Source organism: Gavialis gangeticus, unplaced genomic scaffold (assembly GCF_001723915.1).
Source record: "Gavialis gangeticus isolate Ggan-Ray unplaced genomic scaffold, GavGan_comp1, whole genome shotgun sequence".
NCBI classification, from domain to species: Eukaryota; Metazoa; Chordata; order Crocodylia; family Gavialidae; genus Gavialis; species Gavialis gangeticus.
In genome coordinates this window covers 46,474,492-46,501,347 of record NW_017728993.1, presented here as the reverse complement: position 1 = coordinate 46,501,347, position 26,856 = coordinate 46,474,492, and the positions used below count along the sequence as shown (strand labels likewise).

At 42.0% G+C, this 26,856-nt stretch overlaps 1 protein-coding gene across 1 annotated transcript in view; it reads right to left on the bottom strand.

The window, feature by feature from the left end:
• The window catches only part of LOC109286873 (putative ferric-chelate reductase 1), a 61,063-nt gene that overhangs the window by 15,463 nt on the left and 18,744 nt on the right, over positions 1-26,856 (bottom strand). The window contains 8 exon segments of the mRNA XM_019501675.1: positions 10,949-10,974; positions 11,070-11,198; positions 14,219-14,277; positions 20,166-20,263; positions 20,461-20,547; positions 22,313-22,425; positions 23,459-23,572; positions 25,661-25,802. Of these exon segments, the coding sequence (XP_019357220.1) occupies positions 10,949-10,974; positions 11,070-11,198; positions 14,219-14,277; positions 20,166-20,263; positions 20,461-20,547; positions 22,313-22,425; positions 23,459-23,572; positions 25,661-25,802 (768 nt within the window).

Below are 26,856 nucleotides of genomic sequence, written 5' to 3'. Positions count from 1 at the left end.
CAGTCCCAGCCCCCACATGGCAGCCCCACCCACCCCAGCTCCAGCCCTTTAAGGAAAAAAACCCCAAACCCCAGACTCACCAGATCGTGCCCAGTGGGGGGTGATCCCCACTGCCTTGCACCACGTGGGGGCTCTGCACAAGTCCTCTGAAGCCCTGAGGTCACTGCAGGAGCTGGTGAGTCCTGGGGGTTTGTTTGGGTTATTTTCTTAAGGAGCTGGAGCTGGGGCAGGCGAAGCAGCTATGGTGGGGGCTGGGACAGTAGGGAGAGGGGTCAGGGGGCTTGTGTCAGAGCCCCCCATGCAGTGTGGGGCAGCAGGCATGCCCCTCCCACCCAGTAAGTGGGGGATTTTCTTTAAAGCACCGGGAGCTAGGGTGGGCAGGGCAGCCATGGGGGGACTGGGGGAGTGGGCAGGGGCTGGGGCCTGGCCGGGGTCCCTCCATGGTCCCCTCCCCCCTCCTCCTGCCTGCCCTCCTCTGCCCCCATTTACCAGCTCTGAGACCGGCTCAAGCTCCCTGCTGCAGCAGGTGGAGATTGCCCGAATCAAAGCTCTCCGAATCTTTTCTGAAGATTCAGAGCGCTTCAAATTGATTCAGACCTTTTTACTGATCCCCTGATTAGATTCGGATTTGGGGCCACCAAATCGGGCTGAATCTCCTCCAAATCAAATCAGCACCTGAAGCTTTGCACACAGCCCTACTGCACAGTAAATTTACAGTGTATTTATAGCATGTGTTGATGTGCCCACACTCAGGTCGTCCACAGCCCTGTTCTTCACTACATATTCAAATATAACTAGATATTCAACTCATCGTACTCCACCCTGCCAATGCCAGCTTGGACCCACATGTTTTCACGTTTTCCTACAGCACCTCTCCATGGACCGAGACTATGATCTTTTCCTCCTTTAAGGCATCTTTCTCTTTTGCCTACTAAAAATCTGCTGAAAATGCTACACTTGGAAGTCTGATGAAGTGTAAACAACTCCTTAGATCCTCAATTGAGAGCCCTTAGACTGGATGTTCTTCTAACTCTTGGTCTGAAATAGTCTGAATGTGGTACCTTTCCAGTATGGTGCAAAAAAGACATGTGTCAGATTATTTTTTGGAAAAGGCAGAGGGCAGGCTTCCTATAGCAATAAAAGGAATGGAATCTCTGTAGATATGCAACCAGCTTCCTGTCAAAATGAGTACTCTAAAGTTGGTGGAATTTCATTAAGAAAGCCATTAACATGAATGTCATTGAGAAATATGGATAGGTATATTTTCACAACTTTTATTTTAATACTTGGATACAAATAAATCAAAATTAGCATTTACCTTTCTAAATTGCAAGCTCTGTGGAGCAGGTGCCATATCTACCTTTGGTTTTGTAAATAGTCACCAAGAATGGGGCCTCTGTTTTGGGTATACACCATTACATATAACTTAATAACAACCACTCATAATATGGCAACTTATGGCAGGAGATTTAAGAGAGTGTTAAAACAGCAGGGAATGTGATCAGGGAAGTATGATAAAAAGATGATTTATCAAAGCAAACAATACCTTTGTAAGCCTAATTTTTAAGAGTTCAGGTTAGTTTGAGAACTTCTCTTCTCAAATTGCTTTGTAGATGTTGAGTTCTCCAGGACAGGGACTGTACCTTTCTCTCAGTTTTAAAACACTGAACAGCCTGGGAGTGCTACAAGAAACAAATTAATAAATCACAACAATTTAGCTGCATAGCAGATTCTTTTGACTTGCTATAATCTAGAGTCCCATAGTGCCTGCTGTACTGGGCAGTAACATCCTTCCCATACTCAATGATATTATAGACAAGATATGGTCTAACTAATAGGTTGTTAGTAACAATATTTGTTTTTAATGCATCAAGTATAGCAATGAAGAGGATGTGTAATAATGGAGACAAATACCACAAACTTTAGGAAAGTTTGGATTTGGCTCAACTTTTACCATCTTCTGGTATCCCTCCATTCATGTAACACAATACAATAACTAGTGGGCTACAATAACTACAATACCTATTTTCTATCATAATTAGGAACCTATCTAAATCGTGGTAAGATGAATGGATTCTTTTTGCAGAGTTGATTTTGCAGTCTTTTCATGGTGAGCCCCCTTCAGTGCTGAGGCCAATAACTCATCTTCAGACTGCATCATTGCTGTAGCTTCTTTAAGAAGCATCTGGCTTCTTAAAAGATGGCACCAAAACCCTTTCACTTTCCTGATAGTGCCCTCACTGTGTCTACATCACTAGCTCAGCCTCTGAGTAGTTCAGTAGCACTATGGCTGCAGGGATTGTGGTGCTTTCTTTGTATTCCAGTAAGCATTTTTTTTTTGCTGGGGGGTGGGGGGGAGGTGGAAAGAGGTGATTCCGTGCAAAATCTCAGGAAATGCCGTTTTTCCCAGTGATTGTGGAAACCACCATTTTTCACAGTTCCATGAAAATTGAGAAACTGTAATTTAAGTAGGTCCCTACTCAAAATCAGCCATGCATACACCTTTGAAGCACATTTATTTTAGTGAGACCTGGAATAGGCTGGGTCTGTTTTCACAACACCTGGGGACTGTTACCCAGCTGGGACTGGCTAAGAATGCCTTAGTGGAAGTATGGATTTTCTACCACTTGGCATTCATACCCACAGTTGCATGAGGGAAAGAGGATAACTCAAGAGACAAGCTGGACCCATTGTTTTGAGTCCCCTTTGTAAGCATAAAAAATAAAGAATTACTTCACATTAGAACACCTTTCCTATATCTACGTCAAAGCAAAAGCTTTCATTAGATTGTAATTAACGAAACTAAAGACGTACATTTAATTTGCTAGGCTGATAGCCTATTTCTTTTTATCCATGTCTGTCTCTGTGCTTTGTTGATATTTGATGTATTTTGCTTGGAGCAAATATTGCATGAAAAGTCGGGTTGTTGTTCAATGTGATTACATAATTTGGAGAACACAGTTTCATGCAAAGCTCTTCATATAAAGGTATTACTACAGCCCAGCTCTGGTTTTTGGATTCAGATTAATTAATCTATTCTACAAGCTTCTATTAGGTGACTTGAAATCCAGTTGTATATCTGTTTACAATGCAGCATGTTTCATTGATAATGTAGTATTCTGATTAATCCTAGGGAATATTCTAGGCATCAGTAGATCCCCAAAGATTTTTGGAGAAAATCACCAAACCAAAAGGGGCAAAATGGCTGATACATGGAGGCCCTACTATCCACTTAGCATAGCCATAGTTTCAGTGATATTCATTAAATCACTTGTAATAACTTCCATTAATGTTTTCCAGCATAACAACATCCATATTTCAGTCTCGGCTCAATGAAGTTTAGCATGCTGACACTGACAATCTGAATGTGGTGAGAGGGTGGAGACATGAGGGGTGAATAAGGGCAGCCACAGAACTCCTGAAACAGGAAAAAGGGACACACCCTGAGTGAAGAGAAATGGGAGACTCGGACAGGAGAGGTAGTGTGGAGAGCCCCCAGAGTGGTAAGGGAGGGATGGGGAAGGGAATGAACACAGACCCCGACAAGTAGAATGGTGGACCCTGGTATGTGAGGGGGGTGGGGTGGGGTGGAGTACACCGACATGGGAGGAGGGAAAAAAAAAAGGGGTGGCAAATCAGAACACTGGTGGGGAAATATCGGAGGAAAGAAGGGGGCCTGGAAAGCCATGGCCATGAGAAGGAAGCCAGTAGATACACTGTTGTTGGCAGGAGGGAGGACCATGGCATGACAGGGCATACAGCAGATGTGGCAGGACAGAGCTGGTGGGGGTATACGTAGGGAGTCCCTAAAGCACAGGGCTGAACAGTGGCACACAGGGAGTATTTAAGATGGAAGGGAGGAATGCAAGGAAAATTGGCTTACAGAAATTATGGAAGCATGCAGGCCTATACCAGATGAGAAACAGCTCTTGAGAATACCACATTTATCTGAACTAAATAGATAAGACCATGCCCCCAAACAGTATATTCCCTGGCACTTTCCTGTTCTTATTGTGAATACTTCTCACATTTAAAATTATTTAAATTAACATACCTGATTAGTTATCTGACCCAAGAAGCCTTTAAGTGATCACCTACGTCCTTTCTTAAGTCTTTATCTTTTTCTGTTGCTGTCACTCATGTTACATCTGAGAACCATAAGTTTTTGGGGACAAGAACCATGTTTTATGTCTGCAAAGCACAATGTACCTTAATAAGATGTAATAGATATCAATTATATGTGGCTAATGGAAAATAGGAAGCAGGGAAGAAGGGCAGAAGTGTTGAATAATTATTTCATATTCAACTAACAGGAGCAGAATGAGGAGCAGATATCTACCCCATTCTGATTTTCAACAGAAGTTGTAGTGACCAAGCTTAAAATATATGAAACATAATTAAAACATAGCAGGGGTGACTGGTGCCTCCTGAGGCTGGGGGGGGGGAGGGTGTACAATTTGTGGGTGGCCCAAAAGGCCCATATCCACTCCTATACTTCTGTGCCGTGGCTTAGTGACACCCCCCCCAACATGCTGCCAGCCTGTGCAGCAAAAAAACTGCCCTGTCCTGAGCGGTGCTGAGTTGGGGACCAATCTTGGGGGGGGGGGGCACGCATGTGCCTCGCCTACCAGTTGCCTGTGAAATGTAGTTTACAGGACAGATTCAACAAGCCCTGAAAATGAAGCTTTGCTCTGCTTCTACTGTAGTTATGTGTCACCGCTGTGCTAACCACACTGGAATGCTGCAATTATCACCTATGCTGGATAGGTTGGAAATGTTACATTCCACAGGTAATAACCCCTCTCCACCTCTACTCTTTAGCCAGATGAGATGGAGGAACAGCAGGAGGAACCTCAGTGCTGGTGTCATCCTCAGCAGAGGCAAGCAGAGACAGTCAAGCTGTAGGTATTTAGTGGAAGAGGAAAGAGGCAGTCAGCTGCTGCTAACTCCTGAATTGGACAAAGAAAATCCTTCCACTGGGGACATGGAAGAGGAGGCAGTGAGGAGAGATGCGAAAGTCCTGCTGAACACAGCAAACACATGATAAAGGCTGATGGCACAAAAGAATCCTATAATAAGCTTGAATCTATGGTCAGATCTGTGTTTCTCTGGGGCGGTGAACTCAAGACAGTTTCAGAAATATTATTCAACATTAACTAGCTAACAAAAAAATCTTCTACCTTTTTCCAAGCATTATTTGTAGACTCAGTGTTGGAAGCTATGTACTTGACTGATAATTAGAAACTCTTACTCGTTGACTCCTCCCCCAGAAGGAAGCAATGCTATAGCTACATGATGATATCTATGTAAACTGGTGTTACAGGTTTACATACATTAGAAATGCTAGTTATTCAAGTAAAACAACATTTTATATACATATTTCTTCTGAGTAGTTGTGGATACAGGGTACTACTTTAGAGAGGATTGTTCTGTAATGGGAGAGAGAAAAGTGATGCAGAGACTAGATGCTACTGTATTAACATGAGTAGGCACAGAGATACTGAACAAGGATGGAAAACAGCAGTGAAACTATATAGAGGCTGGTCTAACATACCTACATTTCTGCCCCTTTGCTAGCAGCCTGGCTCAATCACTGAGTCCTGCTTCCTGCATTCTTGCCCCCGCATGTTACTTGTCTGATTTATTTTAGCACTAGCTCTAAACATATATATTCTGAGGAAACTTTTGAGGCTAGGTACAGACATTCAAAAATCATGAGGTGGAATCAATCTAAGTTATGTGATTTTCTGTAAGCAGTGTAGTTTAGACTGATAGTGAACAGAACACACATTTGCCCCTTGGTGAGGGGGTGGAGGAATCTTAAACCAGGTTCCACCATTTTTAAATTAGTCTGTGTGTGTTGGACTTCTGTTCTATTATGGGTATAGACCAGTTTCTGAAAACTTATCCATGTAGAAGTATAATGTCTGTACCTGGCTTAATTGCCTCGTCTAGCACGTACTTTTATCCAATGGCACGGGCATGCTGAGTGAGCTGATTTGCCCAATTATTTCTTGTCATTGTCAGTTCATCTGGAGTTCCTTTGTTAACTAGGAATCTTTAAGGCACTGTCTAAACAAGCCTTCCCTGCCCCAAACCTGCAAATTTGCTGCTGTTCCTACTACCAGTAGACTTGCCATAGTGATAGCAACAGCTGGATCAGCAGTATCCTACAATCTCGACTAACACAGTCCAGAACAGTTCTGGATGACAAGGCTGAAGTTTTGGCAGCCCTTGTGCCATATGTACACGGGTGCTCCTATTAAAAAAGAGCTAAAAGATGGTAGCAAAGATGGAGTTGTTATTGCAAAAGAAATGTATGGCTAGTTCAATCCTTATACTGTGAAAGGCCTGCATGCATTTCTGCCAAGAGGTTTAGATAGGGCCATGAATACATTGGTAAACTCTCCACTCAATAACCTTAATGACCCTTCTAATAACTACACTGGCCAGCTCACCCTGACTCTGAGGCATACGTATATATCCCTTTATGGAAAATTTTATACCACCTATTCATCTAACAATCCATTAATTTGTGGCTTCCAAAATTAGTATGATGTGATCCACACTATGAAAGAGAGATTGTTCATGGACACCTCCCTCTCATTCATGGCTATGTAATATCCTTGTGGTAACTACAGCAATTATGATATGGAGAAACAATAGTAGGGAAATGTTTATTGAATCTTTTAATTAGATTCAGAAACTAAAAACAACCTGTAGATTAACTACAAAATGACTTGCTAGTTAACATAAGATGATCTGCAAGTGAACCCTGCCCACAGATTCATAGATTGAGATTTCTGCAATAACTCAAGACAACGCATTCAATTACCACATTTTGCCATAACTCAAATGCTGTATTGTTCACACTGCCTATCCTTAAATGTATGCTACCTTATTTCTATACTTGTATTTTAAAAGGTTCAGATGATGGTGACATGGACAATTTGTGTCATAATCACTGGGCGCGCCGATACGTTTGTTAATGCACGATAGTTACTGCACATTTAGTTTAGTACTTGCTTAATGAAGTACTAACTAAATGCAGTGCTGGTGCATGTTTTTTTAGTGACACTTACTGCTCAGTAGCCTAATACTACTATGCAGTAGCGTATCAGCATGGTCTTTGCCCACCATACTACTGTGCAGTGTTATTGGGCTACTGAGCATTAAGCTTCTTATATAGATTCGCCCACTGGGTACTAATATAATACTTACAGCTTGATAAAGCATGGGACATTAATTCAAATACTTGTAAGAAAACCACAAAAGCTTCCACTTTTGTAGCTGTAAGGCCTAAGAATAGGGCACTGGAAATGGATCCATGGAAGAGAAATGGATTTCATAGAATCATAGAAAGTTAGAGTTGGAAAGAACCTCAGGAGCTCATCTAGTCCAACCCCTTTCTCAAAACAGGACCAGTCCCAACTAGATCATCCCAGCCAAAGCTTTGTCTACCTGGGTTTTGAAAACCTCCAAGGATGGAGATTCCACCACCTCTCTGGGTAACCTGTTCCAGTGTTTTACTACCCTCCTAGTGAGAAAATTCTTCCTCATATCTAACCTAAACTTCCCTTGCTGCAACTGGAGACCACTGCTCCTTGTTTGGTCCTCTGCCACTACTGAGAATAGTCTAGCTCAGGGGTTTTCAACCTTTTTTAAGGAGTGTATGCCTTTGGCTGGACATGGGGGGTGTTTGGAGCTGGATGTGGAGCTGAGGGGGTGGCAGCGGGCAGGCATGGAGCAGGCCAGGGTGGAAGCAGCATGTAGCGGTGGCGCAGCGTGGTGGATGGTGGCTGCTACTGCGTGTAAGCTCACCACCCACCAGTGCGCCCCCCCTGCAGCCTCTCCAAGGGGGGCTACACGTATCCCCAGTTGACAACCCCTGGGCTAGCTCCATCCTCTTTCAAATCCCTCTTCAGTTAGTTGAAGACTACTATTAAGTCCTCTTTCAGTCTCCTCTCCTCTAGACTAAATAAGCCCAGTTCCCTCAGCCTCTCCTCAAAAGTCATGTGCTCTAGCCCCCTCACCATTTTTGCTGCCCTCTGCTAGACTCTCCCCAATTTGTTCACATCCTTTCTGTAGTGGGGTGCCCAAAACTGAACACAGTACTCCAGATATGGTGTCACCAGTGCTCCATAGAAGGGAATAATCACTTCCCTTGACCTACTGGCAACACACCTACCAGTGCAGCCCAGTATGCCATTAGTCTTCTTGGCAACAAGGATGCACTGCTGGCTTATTTATACTAGAACCTAAACAAAGTGAAGATGAAAAAAGATGGAAAAAGGGAGAAAAGGAGAGAGGAAGACAAAAATGTGGAAGAGCAGAAAAGAAAAAGAAAAATTAACATAATTCTGTATCTCTGGTCAGAGATGTTGATGAAAATGTTCATGTATTCTATAATTTGGGATCAGTTGCACTGAAGTTCAGATTTGGGATGGTGCACAGGTAACTTGTCTTTGGTCCTCTCATCTGCATTTTCTCATCCTTTCGCCTACTTCGTGAGGATAAAAATGCAATCAAGTTGGTATTTTGTAGTTGTAGCTTAGATTGATCTCAATATATGAAGTAGGCTCTGATCTTACATTGAATCATGCTGGTAGAGACACAAAGTCTAAATAGAGCCTCGGTGAAATCACTATAGCAGAAGTACGTGGAACTCCAGGAAGATACAGAAAGATTTGTCCATGTGGTTCTTAATGAAGAGTGGTGGCCTAAATTAGTCACATGACAAAAATGTCTACATCCTTGCTTTTGTTTTTATACAAATGAAACTTATCTTGTTAAAAGACAGGAACATCCAAAGGATTAAATGGAAGCATCAGATAAAATAAATATCAAATTTCAACTTTTAGATATTGCTTTCTTATTATATATCACATTACTATTTACATAGTACTAGATGGAGATGTCACACACAAATAATCATTAATAGACAAAATGTTATCTCAGTTTGCAAAAAAGTGATTAATATATTAATTACAAAACATAAAAATGTTTCTACATTAAAAAATTTAAAGCTGGAAAAAACTTGTATTCACTATGTAGTAGTCTTAAGATAAAAGTAATCATTATTGCTTCAAGACAAATCCAGTCAATTTTAGGATTCTGCAATTCCCACAAGCAATGCTACTAAGAATGCCAGGTTTCCACACACAAATGTTAAAAATATAATAATTTCACTTTTTATCTAGAAAAGAAAAAAAAAAGGTTATTCAACCATTACAATTAATTTTAACATTGGTTTCAGAAACAGCCTAGTTGCATTCAAAGACACTTGGAAGCCACAACACCATTTTATCACTTGATCAAGTAAAACAGGTATAAGTATGCTACAGACTTGACAGTGCAAGAGGAAGCTTAGGAAAGAGTCATTGTGAAAATGGCTGAGGAAAGAACAATTAGTGGAAGCTGCATATTTGTTGAAAATACCTGTCAATTCTAAGTAATAAGAATGTAATTTTCTAAAATAGTATTTGATTAGGCTACTAAGTTTCTGGTCTTCATATCTGTGTAAAAGTTTCAGAGGATATTGTGATCATATCAATTTGCCTCACCTGAAAGAAAGCACCTCCAGTAAAACAGTGGGTCCCCTACACTTAATACTGTCAATTATTCAAGAAAAATGCCACATCTTGAAAACTCGGCCCAAGGAGATAATCTAATCAGTCTATGAATGCCTATGTAAGGAAAATAGGCAGACAAGGTTCTTTGTGTGAATCTAATTTCTTTTATTAGACCAACTTAAATAGTTGGAAAACAATTATTAAGCAAGCTTTTGGGTTCAAAAACCCTTCGTCAGGCTAAGGAAGTTTCAGCAGTTGCTGTGTGCAGTCACCAACTGCTGAAACTTCCTTAGCCTGACGAAGGGTTTTTGAACCCGAAAGCTTGCTTAATAATTGTTTTCCAACTATTTAAGTTGGTCTAATAAAAGATATCAGATTCACACAAAGAACCTTGTCTGCCTATGCCCTTAGACCAACACGGCTACAACCTACACCCCTGTAATATGTGAGGAGAAAAATCTCTTACTGCAGGGAGCTCTTCAGTTTAGCAAACAAGGTACACTAAGATACAGTGGTTGGCAGGTGAAATTAATCACATTCAGACCGGAAATAAAGTGCAATTGGAACATTTTACATTAGGGAGTGTTGTGGATTTCAGAAGCATTTACATCAAGACCAGAGGTCTTTCAAAGCGTATGCTTAAGAAGCACCTATGGATGCAATATGAGAGTTATTATAGAGTTAAATTCTATAGGAGGTCAGACTAATAAGGCTGCGTGTAGGCATTCAGTTGCTGCTCTCCCACGAGAAACTGCAAGTGTCCAGATGTTCAAGAATTTCTTCTGGGAGAGTGAATGTCTGGACACAATCTTTTCTGAGAGAAGCCAGAGTACAGTCCTCTAGCATCCCAGTTGCTCCTGTCCCCATCTCCCCTCAGGCTGGATTCTACTGCTCCAGGGAGACACAGGCAGATCCTGAGCATTGTGGGTCAGCCAATGAGAGCTGCTCTGTCCACTGCTTGCACATGTCTCTAGGCAGGCAAAGGGAGCCTATAGAGCACACTAAGATATATGCACAAGGACCCCCTGGCTCTACAACATCAGCACTGCAAGCTCTCCACTCTTCAAGGGCTCAGTATCCCAATGTCTGTTTAGGTATCTCCAGGTAAGTTTTTTTTATCAGGAAAACAAACCTGGGAGAATTCTCCCAGATCATTTGGGTATGCAGCAATAAGCGATCATAATTAGTGCATTCTGGTCTTAATTTGTGAATCTCTTTGTGCACCATCTGCATTTTTCTCAAGAGCTCTCAGCAGAATCCTATTTAATTCATGTGATCATAAGAACGCAGCGCAAAATAATGCCAAACACATTTCAAGACATGAAAAATAAATCACTTGCATCTTATTACTATGTAAAGTGTGGTATCAGTATTACCTCACCACGTGAATCTTCAAACTTAACTGAAAAATATAAACATGAAAATTATCAGTTTCAGTTTTTACCTATTTTCCTTCATTGAAACAAAAATTTCACAATGTGAAAACTGAACCTTTACCTTGTTTGTGCAAGGCTTCAAACATAATGTATATTAATGCCTCCCATCCTACAAATCCTCCCATAGTTCCAATCATCCACTGATTGGGAGAGTTGTCAAGCATCTGTAGGCCCAAAAATATGGCAGCAACTAAAGGAGAGAAAAATAAAACAAGGCAAAGCACACACTAGGCATAAGACCATTATTGAACATTTAGGATTCTCTCCAACATTTTAGTGGATATTTTAAATTTTGTTTTTAAGTGTTATTACTAGATTTGCAAATCCCATTGAGAAACAGTGGTGATGCAACCTATTGGTGAATGGGTGTTACAGAGCTTCCTCTTTGAGCAACCTACAAAGAATTCAATGACCAAAGAAATCCCTTTGTTAATGAATACTTAAAGTATCCAGATGCCTTTCCAGAAAGTCAAGATCAGCAAAAAACAAATCAAAACAAAAAACAAAACAAAACCCCAGATTTCTGTAATGCAAGAAATGAAGAGTTAAAACATATACTCATACAACCATAGCTCTCTGCCTCCTTTTTCTCAGGAACTGACAACAACCAATCTGAATTATCTGCAAGCACTTCAAGCTGCATTCACTGTACTAAGTGCACTTGCACTGAACTGTAGAGGAATTAGTCGGGTTAGCGAAACAGAGCTCTGAGGGATCTATGAAATGGTCTGGGTGGGTAATATGAAACAATTTGGAAGGAGGGGGTGGAAGGAGTAAATTTCTTTGCCTACCTTGTCCTAAAGAACTTGATGTGTACTTTGGGAGATCTACTTTGTCTCATTTCAGGGCAGCACTTTTTCAGTTGTGTCAGGAATGGAGCACAGGGGATTGTTAGCAGTTAGAGATGAGCAAGGTTAGACATAGGTCTGTGAGGTTGGTGACAGGCAAGCTAAAGTACAATGGCTATATGTATAGAGGTGAAGGGGTTGCAAAATTTACCAGACATGATATTCTTTCTGTGGAATAAACCAAGCAAGTTTCTGGCAGAGCACGCTGTAGCCATGTGCACTGTACTGCTATTTTTAGTGGTGGTTTTTTTTGACACTGAGATCTCCCAATGTCAAAAAAGCTGCTGCATGGCAAATTAGCAGGACAGTATATGAGTGCATATGCGCCACAAGCGGTTTGCAGTGCCTCAGATGGCTTTGAGATGCCACAAACTGCATGTACATGCTTGTGGGGACGTGCCATATGGGTATCTTGTGAACCATATGTAGGTATTTTCATAGTAACCAGGCTAATGCTGCATAGTACCACAACACCCTGGTTGAGAATTCCTGGTATCGCAAAAGCTATTAATAAACAAATCTTGCTTCTCACCTATTTCTTGGATCATCATGGCTATATCTCTATTCGGCCCATATTTAAAAAACATCACAATGGCCCAGTTATATGGCTATGATTTAATACAATACAATATTTAGTAAAGCACTAATCTGATTCCAAAAAAAGTTTAAGTTGTTAATATACCATTTACTTTTCTTTTCTTGCATGCATTTAAAAGCTTGTTTAATCAGTACATTATCACCTGTATATAACAGAATAGTTGAAAGGCAAATAAAATAGAGAATTCTAAGAATATTACATGCCAAGAGAATGTGCACTGATTATTGATTATTATTAAAACTATAGTATTTTGTACTTACTAATTATATTTAAACACTTATGAAAATAAGGGCTTGCTATAGCATTCATTGTCTTTCCACTGATGTCCCTGGGTAGTAGTACAGAGCAAGCATTACTTTTAAGCATTTTGCACATGAAAAAAACCTAAAGGATGGAGAAATTAAGGGTGCAGACAGAAGTGACATTTGTTGCATCATTGGCCCCCTTGAAATCACTCTAAAGCTGTGCCCAAAAAGAAAAGCAGGTCTACAGAGCGCAAATTAACTCTCATTGTATGAGGGTTCAAATTAACCCAAATTAACCTTCATTGTATGAGGGTTCAAATGAAGCTGTTCCCAAGTGGAATGACTTAATTCGTCAGCTCCAGCTGTAGCACAGTGAGCTACAGCTGCTGTCTCTATACCAGAGGGAGAGAAGTCCTTTCTGGGGTTCTCTCAGCTCTGCTGGAGTTTGGGGGGAATAGATTGGAGGTGCCTCACCTTGGCGGGGGGGCTCCAATCTACCCCCCTCCCCCCAATCCAGCAGGGCCGAGAAAACCCCAGAACAACTTCCCTCCTTCCTTCTCCCACCATCCAGAGATAGTAATGGAGCTGGGGGGCGAGGGGGGTGTGGAGTCAGAGGAAGATGAAGCTTTTCTCCCTGGATTGCCTCCAAATTGGAGCCGATTCTTCACTCTCCTGATCCAGCAACTAATTTCTGTTGGATTGGTCTAACTCGTGGCTATTTCTATGAATCAACATGAGTCAGACCCAGCAGCTGCACTTCTGTCTGTGCCCTAAAATACCTGCTCAAAGTAGCACACCAGACTGGTTGGAAAGCTGGGAAAGAACCCAAGAATTCCAACTGAAACTGTATGAAAAATGATGCTCTGGGAAAATTGTTGTGTAAAGAAAAACAAAATGTTTCCACTATTATTTTATATAAAAAATATCCAAGTTTTTGGTAAGCTATTCAAGGCAAGAAGCAAGGGAAATTGTTCAGTTTGGAAATGCATCCAGGATGCTGAGGCACCAGAGTTGTATTTAGGTTCCTCAAGTCCCCCGTCTGCTCTATATATCAAGATCAGACTACGATTTTCATAATGCAGCACTAGGACCTCTCCTCTTGGTGCATTATTGGAATGTCCGGGCTGCTTGATTCACAAGCGGTTCTAATCAAGTGGGAAACATGACTAATAAAAGGAAGTTGGGGTATGAGACCAATAAACTGATACACACAGCAGAAACTGTGTTAACTTCAGTATACACACCAGATATTCCAGCTGTTGGGTATTCAAGTTTTTTTTAAATGAAGTCAGAATTTTCTGTAGAAAGCACATACACTTTTTGCAAAATAATTAGTTTAGGTAAAACCCTAATTCTGCTTCCTGTCTCATCTGACAATTTAATCAGTAGGATGAATACTATTAAAAAGGATAACTTCAATTCAATAACGTTAAAATTCATTTTAGTTACTATTATGGAAGCACCAAAGGAGAGACCATAGTGTTATAAGCACATTTAAAATATTAAAACATCAACTTACCAGCCAGAACCTTTATGATGAGAGCATTTAGAGCATGAAACCAGTTAAAAATAAATCTCCTGTAGTACAACAGAAATGGTGCATTAAATATAGTCTTTCTTTTACATGACAGTTGTATGATGCACTGGAATTTTACTTTAAAAATGAACATTCAAAATGTGCAATACCTGAAACACCAAAAATATTTTCCAAAGCTCCTAAGAGACAGTAAACACATCAGAGTAATACTAGTGTTGGTTTATAGGGTTAATAGGTTACAGTAGATAATTTTTCAAGTGAAAGCCAGCAAAGACAGATGTCATCTAGGGAATGGACAAATACAGATTTTAGATGCTTTAAAAGAGGTAGATGAGCTGCCATCTGGGTGCATATATTGGCTGCCACAATCTCACTGTTAAAATACGTGAACCTATGACTTTGATCCCAAATGAAGCAGAGGTAGTTGGAGCAGCTTTGCTATACCTGCAGCATACTTATTAGGCCTGTGTGAAGCAGAAAGTATTCACTTTGGATTCGGAGGGACAGTGATTTGATTTGGTGATGTGAAACACTGCCCCCATTGGCGACGCGTACGGAGGGCACATGGGTGCACATGCACCCCCCGAGCTTGGCGGTGCACCCCCTGCAAAAAGGCACAGCTGACACTGCCAGCGGTGCCTGTGGGTGGTCACCACTCACCACCCCCCCTCTGACACTGCTGGTGGCATCTGCCGGTGGTCCCCAATTGCCACTGGCCACCACCTACGCTATCGGTGGCATCTGTGGGTGGTCGCTGACCACTGGTGGGCACTCACCACCCCACCCTCCCGCCACTGACAGCGCCACAGCTGCCTGAGGAAGCTCACTACTTGCCGCCACCACGCTCCCACTACTGACAGCACTGCTGCTGCCTGTGAGAGCTCGCTGTGCCCCACAGCCTCCGGGGGCACGCGGCATTCGTGACTGTCCCAATTCGATTCAGCCAAATCCAAAAATATTTGGCACCAAAACTTATTTCTGTCATATTTCTGGATGAGCAGCTGGAGGAGCTGCAGCTTCTCCCAGGGCTACTGGCTGAAGCCAGGGCTCGTCTGGCTGCTCCCCCAGCCGCTCCTGCTGGCACTGCCTATTGCCTGCCTGTGCAGTCTAGGGCTGAATCTCCGAATTTCTCTGAATCAATTCAGAGGCTTCCGATTCGATTCAGAGAGATTAATGGGTCTCCCAATTCAATCTGGATTTGGAGATTTGGCCGCCAAATTGGACCAAATCTCCTCGGAATCGAATTGGCTACCAAAGCTTTGCGCAGCCCTAATACCTATACATCAGTCCCAGAATCACACAGACATGATAACTACCCCACACCACCTTGAATTGGCATCCTTTAAAATGGTGCAATTACTATATATTCTTGAATATAAGCTGATCCCCCAATAAGTAGATTATATATTTGGAAAATGTATACATTTGTTATAATCTTCCAAGTACAGAATCTAACTATTGGAGTTTTGCCTTGAATTTATCTCCCTCTCACTTTTCCAGAAGGGAAAATAAATCTGGGGGGTTGGGTAGACCCCTTGCTCTCTGTCTCCCAGCTTCTTCCCCCTGAAGCCCCTTCCCCTCTGCCCCCCCCGCTCCAAATTCTTTCCCCTGAAGCACCTTGCTCTCCCTGAGCATGTAGAAGTGGGACAAATTTGAAAACACTGACCTTGAAATAAACATACCTGTAATTTGCATATTACTTAGTTCATGCAGAACTGATACAGTTCACCTTTTCTAAAACTGCTGTAAGTTTTAGCACAGGTACACCACAAACACATTTTTAAGTAGCACTTTTGTACCTACTTATATATAATACAAAATATGCATGAAATTAATCCAAAGCCAACAGATTCAGGATTTACCATATAGTTCAATGGACTGGGCTCCAGCAGAGTCAACAGAATTTCAAGCCATGGTGACTCCACAGCTCAGCACTGCTCAGTCTGTGTATATACTTCAGACAAAAGATGCACGTGCTAATTAAACCCCTATTCATGACTGGAACTGGGTGTTCTTGTCATGAGTCCTCGGATCCTCCACAAATGTATACACAGATGAGGCACAGAACAACTTGCCCAGCTTCATCTCATGGAGAGCAAAGCCACACCAATCATATGTGAGAGGCTGAGAGAGGGGGTGACAGAGGGATTCTGGAAACTGTTTGGGACACAATTTGGTGATGTTTACCAGACATTTAAGACTGGTGAAAAAACAGGAATCATTGGAAATGGGAAAGAAAGGTGCAGCTTGGCTATGGAAGTGAAGAGGAAGATGAAATGCATTCAATATAGTAGCTCACTATGACTTGTAAAAGAGTAGGCGCTGAGGGGGGGCTGCATACAATAGGAACTACTATATATCATATTCAGATGGACTACACTAACCTATTTTGGCTAAGATCAAGCATTTTTGGCACCAAGGGGAGGTGTGCCCCCCAGTGCTGGCCTAGTATTGCAATACCCCCAGGGCCAGTGCCAGTTCCCTGTAGAGGGAACACCCTTTTTTTTTTTTTAAAAGGCCAAAACAAAAAAGGTTCCCATCAGTATGTTTGCTCAATATGGGCCATGTACTTCATAGTTATGCTCAGCGTTGTCTGCATTTAATCAACTTCATAGTTGGTTTCCATAACTGAAAACACATTGCTTTTGGCAGCAGTTTAATGGTAGACAATGTATTTAATGAGGCTTCCTTGTATGTGAATGTAACATCAGGAGCTTTCCCCCTGTGCTGAGGAGGGAAAAAGACATGTCCTAATATTTAAGTAAATACGGTATTATGTCTGTCTATACCTCTAGGAGGAATTTTCATGCACCTCAAAAAAGTGTGTTTGCAGTTAGTTACTGAATGGCTGTTGCATTGTACAGAAGATGTCACTTTTGCAAGATATATTTTCCTTCCTTACAGTAAACAAACCTCTCTCTCACCCTGTCACTCAAGAACCCTACCGACATCACATGCCTTCCCAGGAGAAGGCACCAACCACAAAGCTCTAGGCTCTTTCTGGGTGGGGCACTTTCACTCTTTACTGATAAGGTTGTTTTGTTTTGTACTAACAAGCATTCACTGAAGTAGGAACTGAACAGAAATATCCCACCTCCCTACTAAGGTATCCCAACAATTATGCTAGTCATAGACATTCTTATTCTCCTGCTCTTGGTCTCAACAGGCTTTAGAGTATTTACAGGTCAAGCACTGGCTCTGCTACTACCAACACTACTGCAGCTCTGTGATTCTAACCATTCATTTTGTTGGCTTTTCCTATAGGTACCAGAAACGAAAATAACTGTTTCAGTTTGTATCATACTAAACATTTTTTCCAGTTTTATATTTTGATGGGAAAAGTGGTTAATCTGAACTGATGTATTAAATGTTTAGTTCAGCAGATAAATCAGAAAGTCAGTTATCTGTACAGCTTTAGTAGAAATGTAACCCGGGCAGTATTCCAAGAGGTACCCAGCTCTCCAATTGAAGGGATCAAAGCAGGTGCACAAGCGCTGTGGGAAGTGTAGGGACCCTCCTCCCCCTATAGAGCAGAGCCAGATCACTAATGGGGACATAACCATATACCTTTTAATACTGGGAACATAAAAGGCATAAATCAGAGGGTATAGTGGACACTACAACGCCCCAAGGGGGCAGGATTCAACAAAGGTTAGACGCTTACAATCACTGACAAAACAGGGTTAACAAAATATAAAACTCAAAGAGCAGAACAAACAATATGGGTTGGTGAAATATACAAAGGGCACAAAATGCAAAATGTCAAATGACAAGGAAACATAGGGCTTTGGTACTTGGAGGGGGAGAAAGGGAGGAAAACACAATGGCCTCTTTCCACTGCAAGATTTGTTTGCTTCTTGTTATCTTACGCACCACAAGTCACCTCAGCTGGGACTTGAACCCAGATCTCCCACATGGTAGGCAGGAACACTGCCTGCTAGGGGTCTTGACCTTCCCAGAGCCCCGGCCTCACCTTGAGCTGCCTGGCCTCTGACTGGAGGAGCTGGAAGCAGAGCTGGGAACCCCTCAGGTCGCTGCTCAGATCCTTCCTGGAGCAGGCGGAGCCTCTCCTGCTGGGTGCAGCCGCTCGTAGGGGATCCTGGAGCCCAGTGGGGAGCCTCTCCGGCCGGCCACACGCCACACTGCTGAGGGTCCCAGTGCTGCCTGCAGGTCCTGCTCTTTCAGGCTCTTCTGGGGCACTACTCCTGCCCCACTGGCTCAGCTCTTACCAGCTCTGTGAAGCTCCTTCCTTGTCCCTCACTAGTCTCTCCCCTGAGTCAGCCCACGCTGCCCCTTTTATCCCCCTCCAGGTGACCCAAAGGCCAATCAGGACATGGGGGGGGGGTGAGTCTCTGGGGCCTGACTGGTGCAGAAAGGGAATCCCAAAGTCCTCCAATCATCTTTTACCCCTTCAAAGCCCCTGGGCCAAATCATTACCAGATTGGTGAGGAAAGGGAATCCCAAGTCTTCCAATCATCTCTTGCCCTTTCAAAACCCCTGGGCCAGGTCACTGCCAGCCAGCCCGTCACACAAACATGTTGTAGTAAGAGCAAACTAAAGAAGAAGACCCAACTCAATGAATAGAGATGAAAAATTATCATAAAGGTAAATCTAAGATATGAAGAACTGGAGCCAGCATTCCAACTTGTGCTTGAAAGGATGATAAGGAGGTAATCAACATATTCAGATGTCTGAAACCTTTTATGAATTAGAAGTTTGTTGCTACAGGATTCTTAGACCTAAGGAAAAATGTGTCACATTTTATCAAAGGGAAGGCAGGATCCACTGAGGACTCCTTCAGCTATCACTTCTGAGCACTGCTTCAAAATCTTATATAAATGACTGCCATGACTTCTAGAAACAATCATCCGTCATGCATTAACTTAATTTTGCATAGACTGTATTTACTCAGAGGTAGGCCATAGGCACATGCACCAGCCTGTCAACTTACTTCACTTACACCAGTCAGAGACTGCCAGGACAGTAGTCTGAGCTATCAGGGTTATGAAAAAATAGCCCTCATTGGCCATGAGGGAGGACAAGAGTCAGCCTCACAGCACTGAAGGGACAGGGAGGTTCATGTGATATAGGCAAGCAAAGTGAAAATGAATGGGGTTGAGCAGGAGAGGGAATGGGAGATGAACCACAGCAGCAGCCTCCTATGCTTACTGGACAAAGAAGCTGGCTGAGGATACAGGAGGAAGCAAGTTACCTCTCACTACCACAGAAGGATGGTGACACTTATGTTCATGTTCAAAGAGCAAAAGGGAAGCAGAGGACATTTTTTTTTTTTTAACTGATCTTGTTTCCTTTACTCCCCCACCCCCATTTATCTTTTAAGAATATTCGTTTTTTAATAATCTGTTAAATCATGTCCAATCTTCCCAAATTTTGATGGAAGACTTCCAAGAGGCTTATGGAAACAATTGGGTTGTTGTATCTTTTTGATAAGTACATTTTCTCAGGAATAGTTTAATTACTGAGGTTCTATAGACAGTTCCTTTCCCTTACAGTTGCTTAGCAAGCACACATCAATGAAATGTTAAAAAAAAAAGCTTTACATTCCAGCATAGACAAAACAGAGAAGCAGAAAGCCTCCAAACCCTTAAATGTCTTTAACTCCTTGATTAAGCAGCAACAAGAGAAACAAAGCTGATTTTTTTCATAGATCATCTGTAAGACTGGCAGGAAGTCCATGCTAACTACTATTATTTCTATTTTGTCACAAAAAGAGGGCTGTGCATATTCCAGAAACTATTTCTTGGATTCACTCATTTATTCCAACCAGTATCACCTAACTTAGATTTGCCTTTAAAAAAACCTATACATGATATGTGCTTCGGCCTGCAAGATACACAATATATAACCTCATAAGTCTTGTTATAGCATGCCCCAGATTTAAGAGAGTCTTTTTTGTCAATTTACTGACCTTTTATTTTGAAGAGAAGGCCGTAAAAAAGCTATCACTGGTTGAAAGAAAGAAAGAATCATGACAATGCATCCAATGATGGCATGGGCTCCTGCACCCTGGGGGAGACAACAGCATAGAACATTGATTTTCCTGATTCACTTTCTCAATTGTTGTTTTAAAAGACAATTCTTCACTGTTTGGATATACAATATATTTCAGTTATACCAAAGTAAATAAATAACTCCACTGAAGTTAATGAAGCTACTCCATGCACTCACCAGGAGAATTTGTAGGGAAAAAGGGACTAACTTACACTACTCCATCCCATTGCTGCTACAAAGGCTAGTATGAAAGCAGTTATTGTTTCTGTTACAGTTAACACCATCAGACACCAATGAACCTAAGCAAAAAGATAAAATACTAGGTATTAAACTCACACTTTGTATGCATTAACATTTTCATTTGCAACAGCAAGAGTTAAAGTACATTTGTTTACATTACTAAAGAAATTCACACTTTGGGAAAAAAAATGGAAACCTGTTGATTTTAATATGGGCTGTTAAAAACAAGTGTGCTGGGGTTACCCCAAAGCAGGTAAAGTATATTATCATTCATTTGCCTCTTACTATTCCTTTTATTCATGTAGCATCATATCACACATTTAAAGTTTCTTTGGTAGTTTTAATATTTATATGTTTAATGGCAGGCAGTTTTTAGATAGTGTTTACTAACCAAGTTAACCTCTTCAGCAAAACATCAGAGAGGTTTTTCTTTTTTATTCTAAAGAAGGATTAACAGATGCACAATATGTCAGGTTATTCTGCACACAAACTTGCAATAAACGCAAATGGAAAACTGCAAATAACACTACAACATAGAGTATGTTATATTAAAAACTAAGGCTAACATACCCAAATCAACAGGGTTTCAAAAAATTAATTTTGAAAAATAATGTCAATGAGAAAGAGGCAGATCAGCAGTGAAGCTATGACATTTTATACCAGCTGAGGATTTGTCTTAAGTTATTCAACTTTAGGCACCAAGGGCTCACAGCAAGTCAGCTGGCAAGAAAGTGATTCCTAGCTGCTTGGAAACAGGAAGGAAAGAAATGTTTAGTTGACACAGGCCTCCTCATTCATTTTATTTATGCCCTGCCTCCATCTGCTGGTAGGACTATGTAACACTAACAGTGTGGCTCAGTATATCAGGGACCATGAAGGATGATTAGGTAATGCTTATAACTGAGCTGCTGCCCTTTGCATTTAAGAGTCATTTGATAAAATCAGTAAAGAGCAGTGGGGAAGTTTTGCTGCACTGGGAGCAAGAGTCCACCATAGAACCAGGGCTCCCTCCCTTCTGGAGTTGCAGCCATCTCAGACCCACTAGCTTCTTCCCTTTCATACGACCCACTCCTTCATTTGGCTATGTAGGAGGCCAGCTTCAAGCTGGGAAATATATAGTGTCCTACCTGTGGCCTGGTGGTTGGAACACAGTGCTAGGAAGCAGCAACAATACTGGTTCAAACTCCCTCTGGGTGAAGAGAGCTTAAAAAAAGTCCCTTGCTTTCTGGATGAGTACCAGGACCACTAGATTTTTCACCAAAATATGAGAAGGCTGCCTTTCTTCCCTAGGGTTTAGGAGCTGCTAGTCATGTTTTTTTCTGTCCTACAGCTACAATTTTGGGATATATACTTGCCTAGGTATGTGCATATGGAGCCAATACCTACTGAGTATGCTGACTGGCGGTGTGGACAGTTGAGTATCTGCACTGAATGCGAAATAAGATAGCTAACCATGTGCAAATAACAAAAATGGCAGCTGTGTGCCATATAACTACCATTTGGGTATGTCAAGTGACACATACCCAAGTATCTTTTTGGTATAGTAAATGATTCTGCTGTTTCAGGTGCCACTGTCCCAGATATTTTTTAGCAATTTCTTTAGTCATAGAAATCTGCTGAATGTGAAAGATCAGGTCACATTTTCTAATAAGTGATCTGACTTGTGTTTTTGCATGCAACAATGGTGTTTAAAAGAGTTTATCCTTCCCCAGCAAAAACCTTATCTGGGTTCTTCTTATAATTGTTTGCCCACTTTATCATTCAATTTTCTCATTATTGTACTGTTATAGCTGTTACTACTTTTTGTTACATTTATTTACATACCTGAAACCAGACAGCTTTGCCAAGGAGAAGACTGCGAGAGGCTTTTTTCACATTCCTAGCAAATAGCATTCCCATACCTCCTGTAGTCATCCAGGCTATCAACATGAGAGCCCCTTACAAAGAAAAAAAAGCTGACCAAGTTAACTCTAAACCAACCTCAATTGAAAAAAATTCAAGTACTTTGGGCAGTACTAAGTAATGATAAAACCCAGATTGGTGATACTACAGTAATATTGCTCTTTAAGCTGGATCCTGCAAATCGCTGAGTGTCAGAGCACACACTCAGCAACAAACTGATATAGGCACTTAAACATTGAGCACATGAATAATTACACTCATGAGCTTAAAGTTAAATACCTATGTAGGTACTCTGGTGGACAGATGTCAGACAAATCAGTCCCTCCCAGATTTGAGTCCTATGGGATTCTTCGTTTAGTGTCATAATTAATAAAGGTACTGCGATAGCATTTTTCTTTCTTTTTTAAGGTAGATAACAGATAGGCAGCTGTTTTTGATTGCTGCTAGGGAATCCAGAATCTTGTTTTTTGTCACCTTGAATTTTCATTCCCAAAGTAGAGACACGTAGCGATGATTTCTACGGGATAACATTACAGAATGAGTCTCTGATTGACATGTTTCTATCTTTGTTACTCCACAAGTAGAAGAAAAAGTTGGTAACAAAATCTGTAAAACTATTAAGGCTTGATGTATGATAATAATAAAAAAAGGCCGAGTTCAAATTTAAAATTACAGATTAATGCCCAGTACTGTGCCCTTCCTAGGAAATGTATCATTTACTTGGAAAGCTGTTACATTTTTTTTGAGAGACAAATTGTAAACAATTGGGATTCTGTTGAAAACAATTATGAACTGAAAGATATGTCTGGAATACTGGCATAACAAATAAATGCATGGGAACGCCCGTCATTTTAAGATATCAAATTACCACCAAAAATTTCTTATTTTTCCTCTTAAATGTCAAATATCCACCCAGGATAGGCAAAATTCAGTCCTGTATTAGTTTCAAACAGATCTTCAGGACTGGGTACTCCCTTCTACCACAGGAAAGTATATGCCAGTTCGTCTAAACAAGAACATATATTTCCCCGTTATAAAAGAAGGTAAATACTTAAAGAAAACTCTTACCATGAGCCTTAATAATGGAAGGTGTAGAACTGGTGCCACCTACTGCCATATAGCTTGAAATATTCACTTTCTCATCTGTGATAAAAGGTATCTTTGAATGCTTCCGTATCTGTCCTACAAGGAATCAAAAGATATTCAAATTCTATTTGTCCATGGAATTTTAGGAGATCCCCAAATCTGTTTAATATCTATAGGTTTACCCCAGAAACTTGATATCCCTATCTTGGGAACACGAAGAATAGGTAGTCCATGCTGTGAGCATGGTTAAATATTTAATCCATTCTTTGCACACACAACATTTGCAAACTTGCAAACCTGAAGCTGGGCTCATACATCCACATTTATGCTTCCAAACAAATGGTAAGTTTCAAAAAGTGTTGATCCCCTGCAAATTACACTAGTCCAGTGCACTGAGGACTTTGCAGGATCAGACTCTAAAACGGTATTCCCATCTGTTGGGATTTAACCAGAATATCCCCTTTAACATCAATACAATTGGTCTAATAAGGCACTATGGGGGCAGACAGAAGTGACACTTTTTTCCATGACTTAGCTCCTACAAGTGCTCTATAGCCATGTCATAACACACATACACAGTTGCTGAGTGCTTTTAAAATGGTCAATTATGCAAAAACGTAACCCAAGTTAAATCAGGTAATAAATGAAAGTGCTGTAAATTAGAGAGCCTTAGGGCAGGGGTTTTCAACCTTTTTGGGTCAGCGTACCCCTGGCGGCTGGTTGAGAAAGAAGGAGTCCCTCAGCAGCTTGTCAACAAGCAGTGCTGGTGGTGCTGGGTCCCCCAGTGGCCAATCGGTGAGTGTGCCAGGAGCACACTGGTGGTGAAAGTGCTGGTAGCATGGTGGTGGCAGAAGTGTCGGCAGAAGTGACGGTGGTGCAGCAGCACCCGCTGCCAAGTACCCCGAGGCCTTCCCAACTACCCCCAGGGGTACGCATACCCCCCATTGAAAACCTCTGCCTTAGGGAACTTGTACATAGTTCCCTATGAGGCTTAGGTGTCATGCCCCTGGTCTGCCACAGGGAGAAGGCAGAGAGCTTCCTCCCTGGACAGCCAGGGAAGAAGGGGGAGAGTGCAGCAATCGGGGGTGGAGGGGCCTTGGCTGACAACCCAAACCGCATGGTGAAGGTCCCCAGTGCCCAATGGCACTGCTTGGGGGGTCCACCTCCTGAGAGCACCCCCCAACCCCATGGGGGAATCCCTGCCCCTGTGTCCCCAGGCAGGCACAGGAACTAGCCCAGAGACACCAACTTGCCCAGCTGCCAGGCTTCCACAACAGGTTACAGTGACCCCAGCCTCCTCACCCCAGCCAGTGCATGAAGGCTTTGAATTCTCAGCAAACAACAAATGCCTGTTTATTTTTGATGATGCTGTAATTTTAAGTGCTTTGTGCAAAGCACTTAAAGTTACAGCATGATCAATAACTTCTTTAAGTGGCCTATGAAAACTTAAGGGTCCTTGTTTGCTGATTCAGCTGTAAAAGTCTGGCTCACCAACAAGACATCTCGATTCTTTTTGACAAAGTTTCGAGACAGGAGTGATCCTGTCCCAATCCCCACAAAAATGTTTAACAAGACTGTCTTAAGAGCAGCCATGAGGCAAACAAAAGATAATTTGACCCCTCCCCCTTTTTTTCCTGTCCTGATGCCAGGTTATCCCCTCCAACAGCAACAGGCACTGAGATTTTTTATTTCCAGCTGTGTCTGGTCTCAAAAGGGGCATTTTAATATTTGGAATTACAGATTCACTAGTGACTAGGGCATGGAAATGGGAGACATGTTCTCCTACTTAAGTTCAAATTTACTTCTATTTTCTCTCCCACCTTTTGTCTTAATTGTCATATCTTGAGGGAAAAGGGCCATCTCCTGTTATGTAGTTGTACAGAGCCTAGTACCATGAGGCTCTGGCTTTGGTTGTTGCCTCTAGGTGATACCAGAAAGCATATAATAATGTTAAAAGTTAAATATTTGGAGAAGTTATTCCACTACAATAATGTAAACTTCAGGTACAACTTCAATTTATTACTGTATCACCAACATCTCTTTCCAGACCAAAAAATGCACTAGTTATCTTGCTGATATTTCAAACTTCTCTGCCTTGGTCAAAAGGTAAAAATAAAAAAGGGCATATGTTCCCCTCCCCAATTATTATTTCTTTTGGATCCTGTGCGATAGGGTGACACTCACCAGATACTGATGGTCCAACAGCCAGAAATATGAAGTAAGAAGTGCTGGCAGCTTTCAAGCCAGTTGACATGGCATTTTTTGTAGTAAAAGAACATTTGATAATACCATTGTTAAAGGAAGTCACTATGTTCTGCACATCACCCTAGAGGAGGATTATATGAAATTATTATGCAAGACATTTGTTGCACAGCAATAAAAAGCATGGAAATTGTGAGTTTAGTAGTACAAAGTAGAATTACCCAGTCTTTACTATTTATAAAATGTATTATGTGCTATTCATAGGAAATACCTATGAATTTTCACCATGCCCCATTTCTCACTAGAAGCTGAGGCAGCCAGGGGTAGATCCAGGATTGGGCAAAAGGGGGTGCTGCAAAGGTGGCAGAACCTCCACTCCCAGCCTCCTGCCCTGCAACCCATTAGTATGGGCAAACCATACTGTGGGAGTCTCTGGGTACTTTTCAATTTCCCAAAGCAGGTAAGCATCCCTACCCTTCCCCTCTGTGCTCAGAGGCATGCCCCCTCCCTTCCCTTCTCCTTTCATCCCCTCCTCCAGGCACTGCTACTTTCCAACCTGCCCTGGGGGTGGGTAAAGCTTCAGACCTTCTCCTGCCTGCTCCAACTAGGCTGCGCAGGAGCTAGGCTTAGCTGGGAAGAGTGGTAACAGCCATGGAAAGAGGGTAGGTTCCCCCACACTGCCTTGTACCCTCAGAAGAAAGCACAAGTGCAGATGCAGGAAACTGCTGCAGCTATTGCAGCCCTAAGTGAGCCCAGCCCCAATACAACCCAGCTGGAGTGGGCAGGAGCAGCTCTGAAGCTTCCCCTGCTCTTGGGACAGTGGGAACAGTAGCCAGGGCAGGTGGGGAATGAATGAGATATGCCTCTGAGCACAAAGGGAAAGGGAGGATTCTCTTCTACTTTGGCAGACAAGGTTCTTTGGGTGAATCTGATAACTTTTATTAGACAAACTTAAAAAGTTGGAAAACAATTATTAAGCAAGCTTTGGGGTTCAAAAACCGTTCGTCAGGCTGAGGAAGTTTCAGCAGTTGGCGTGTGCTCTTCCTGGATGGAATGAAAAGTGAAGAAGCCAGAGCCTGGGCTGGTATGAATACAAGACAGGCAGTCAGTGAAAATGTAGACTGAGGAGTCAATGGGTGAGAGACAGGCTGGGGAGGTGTGTGTGGGGGGCTGGGAAG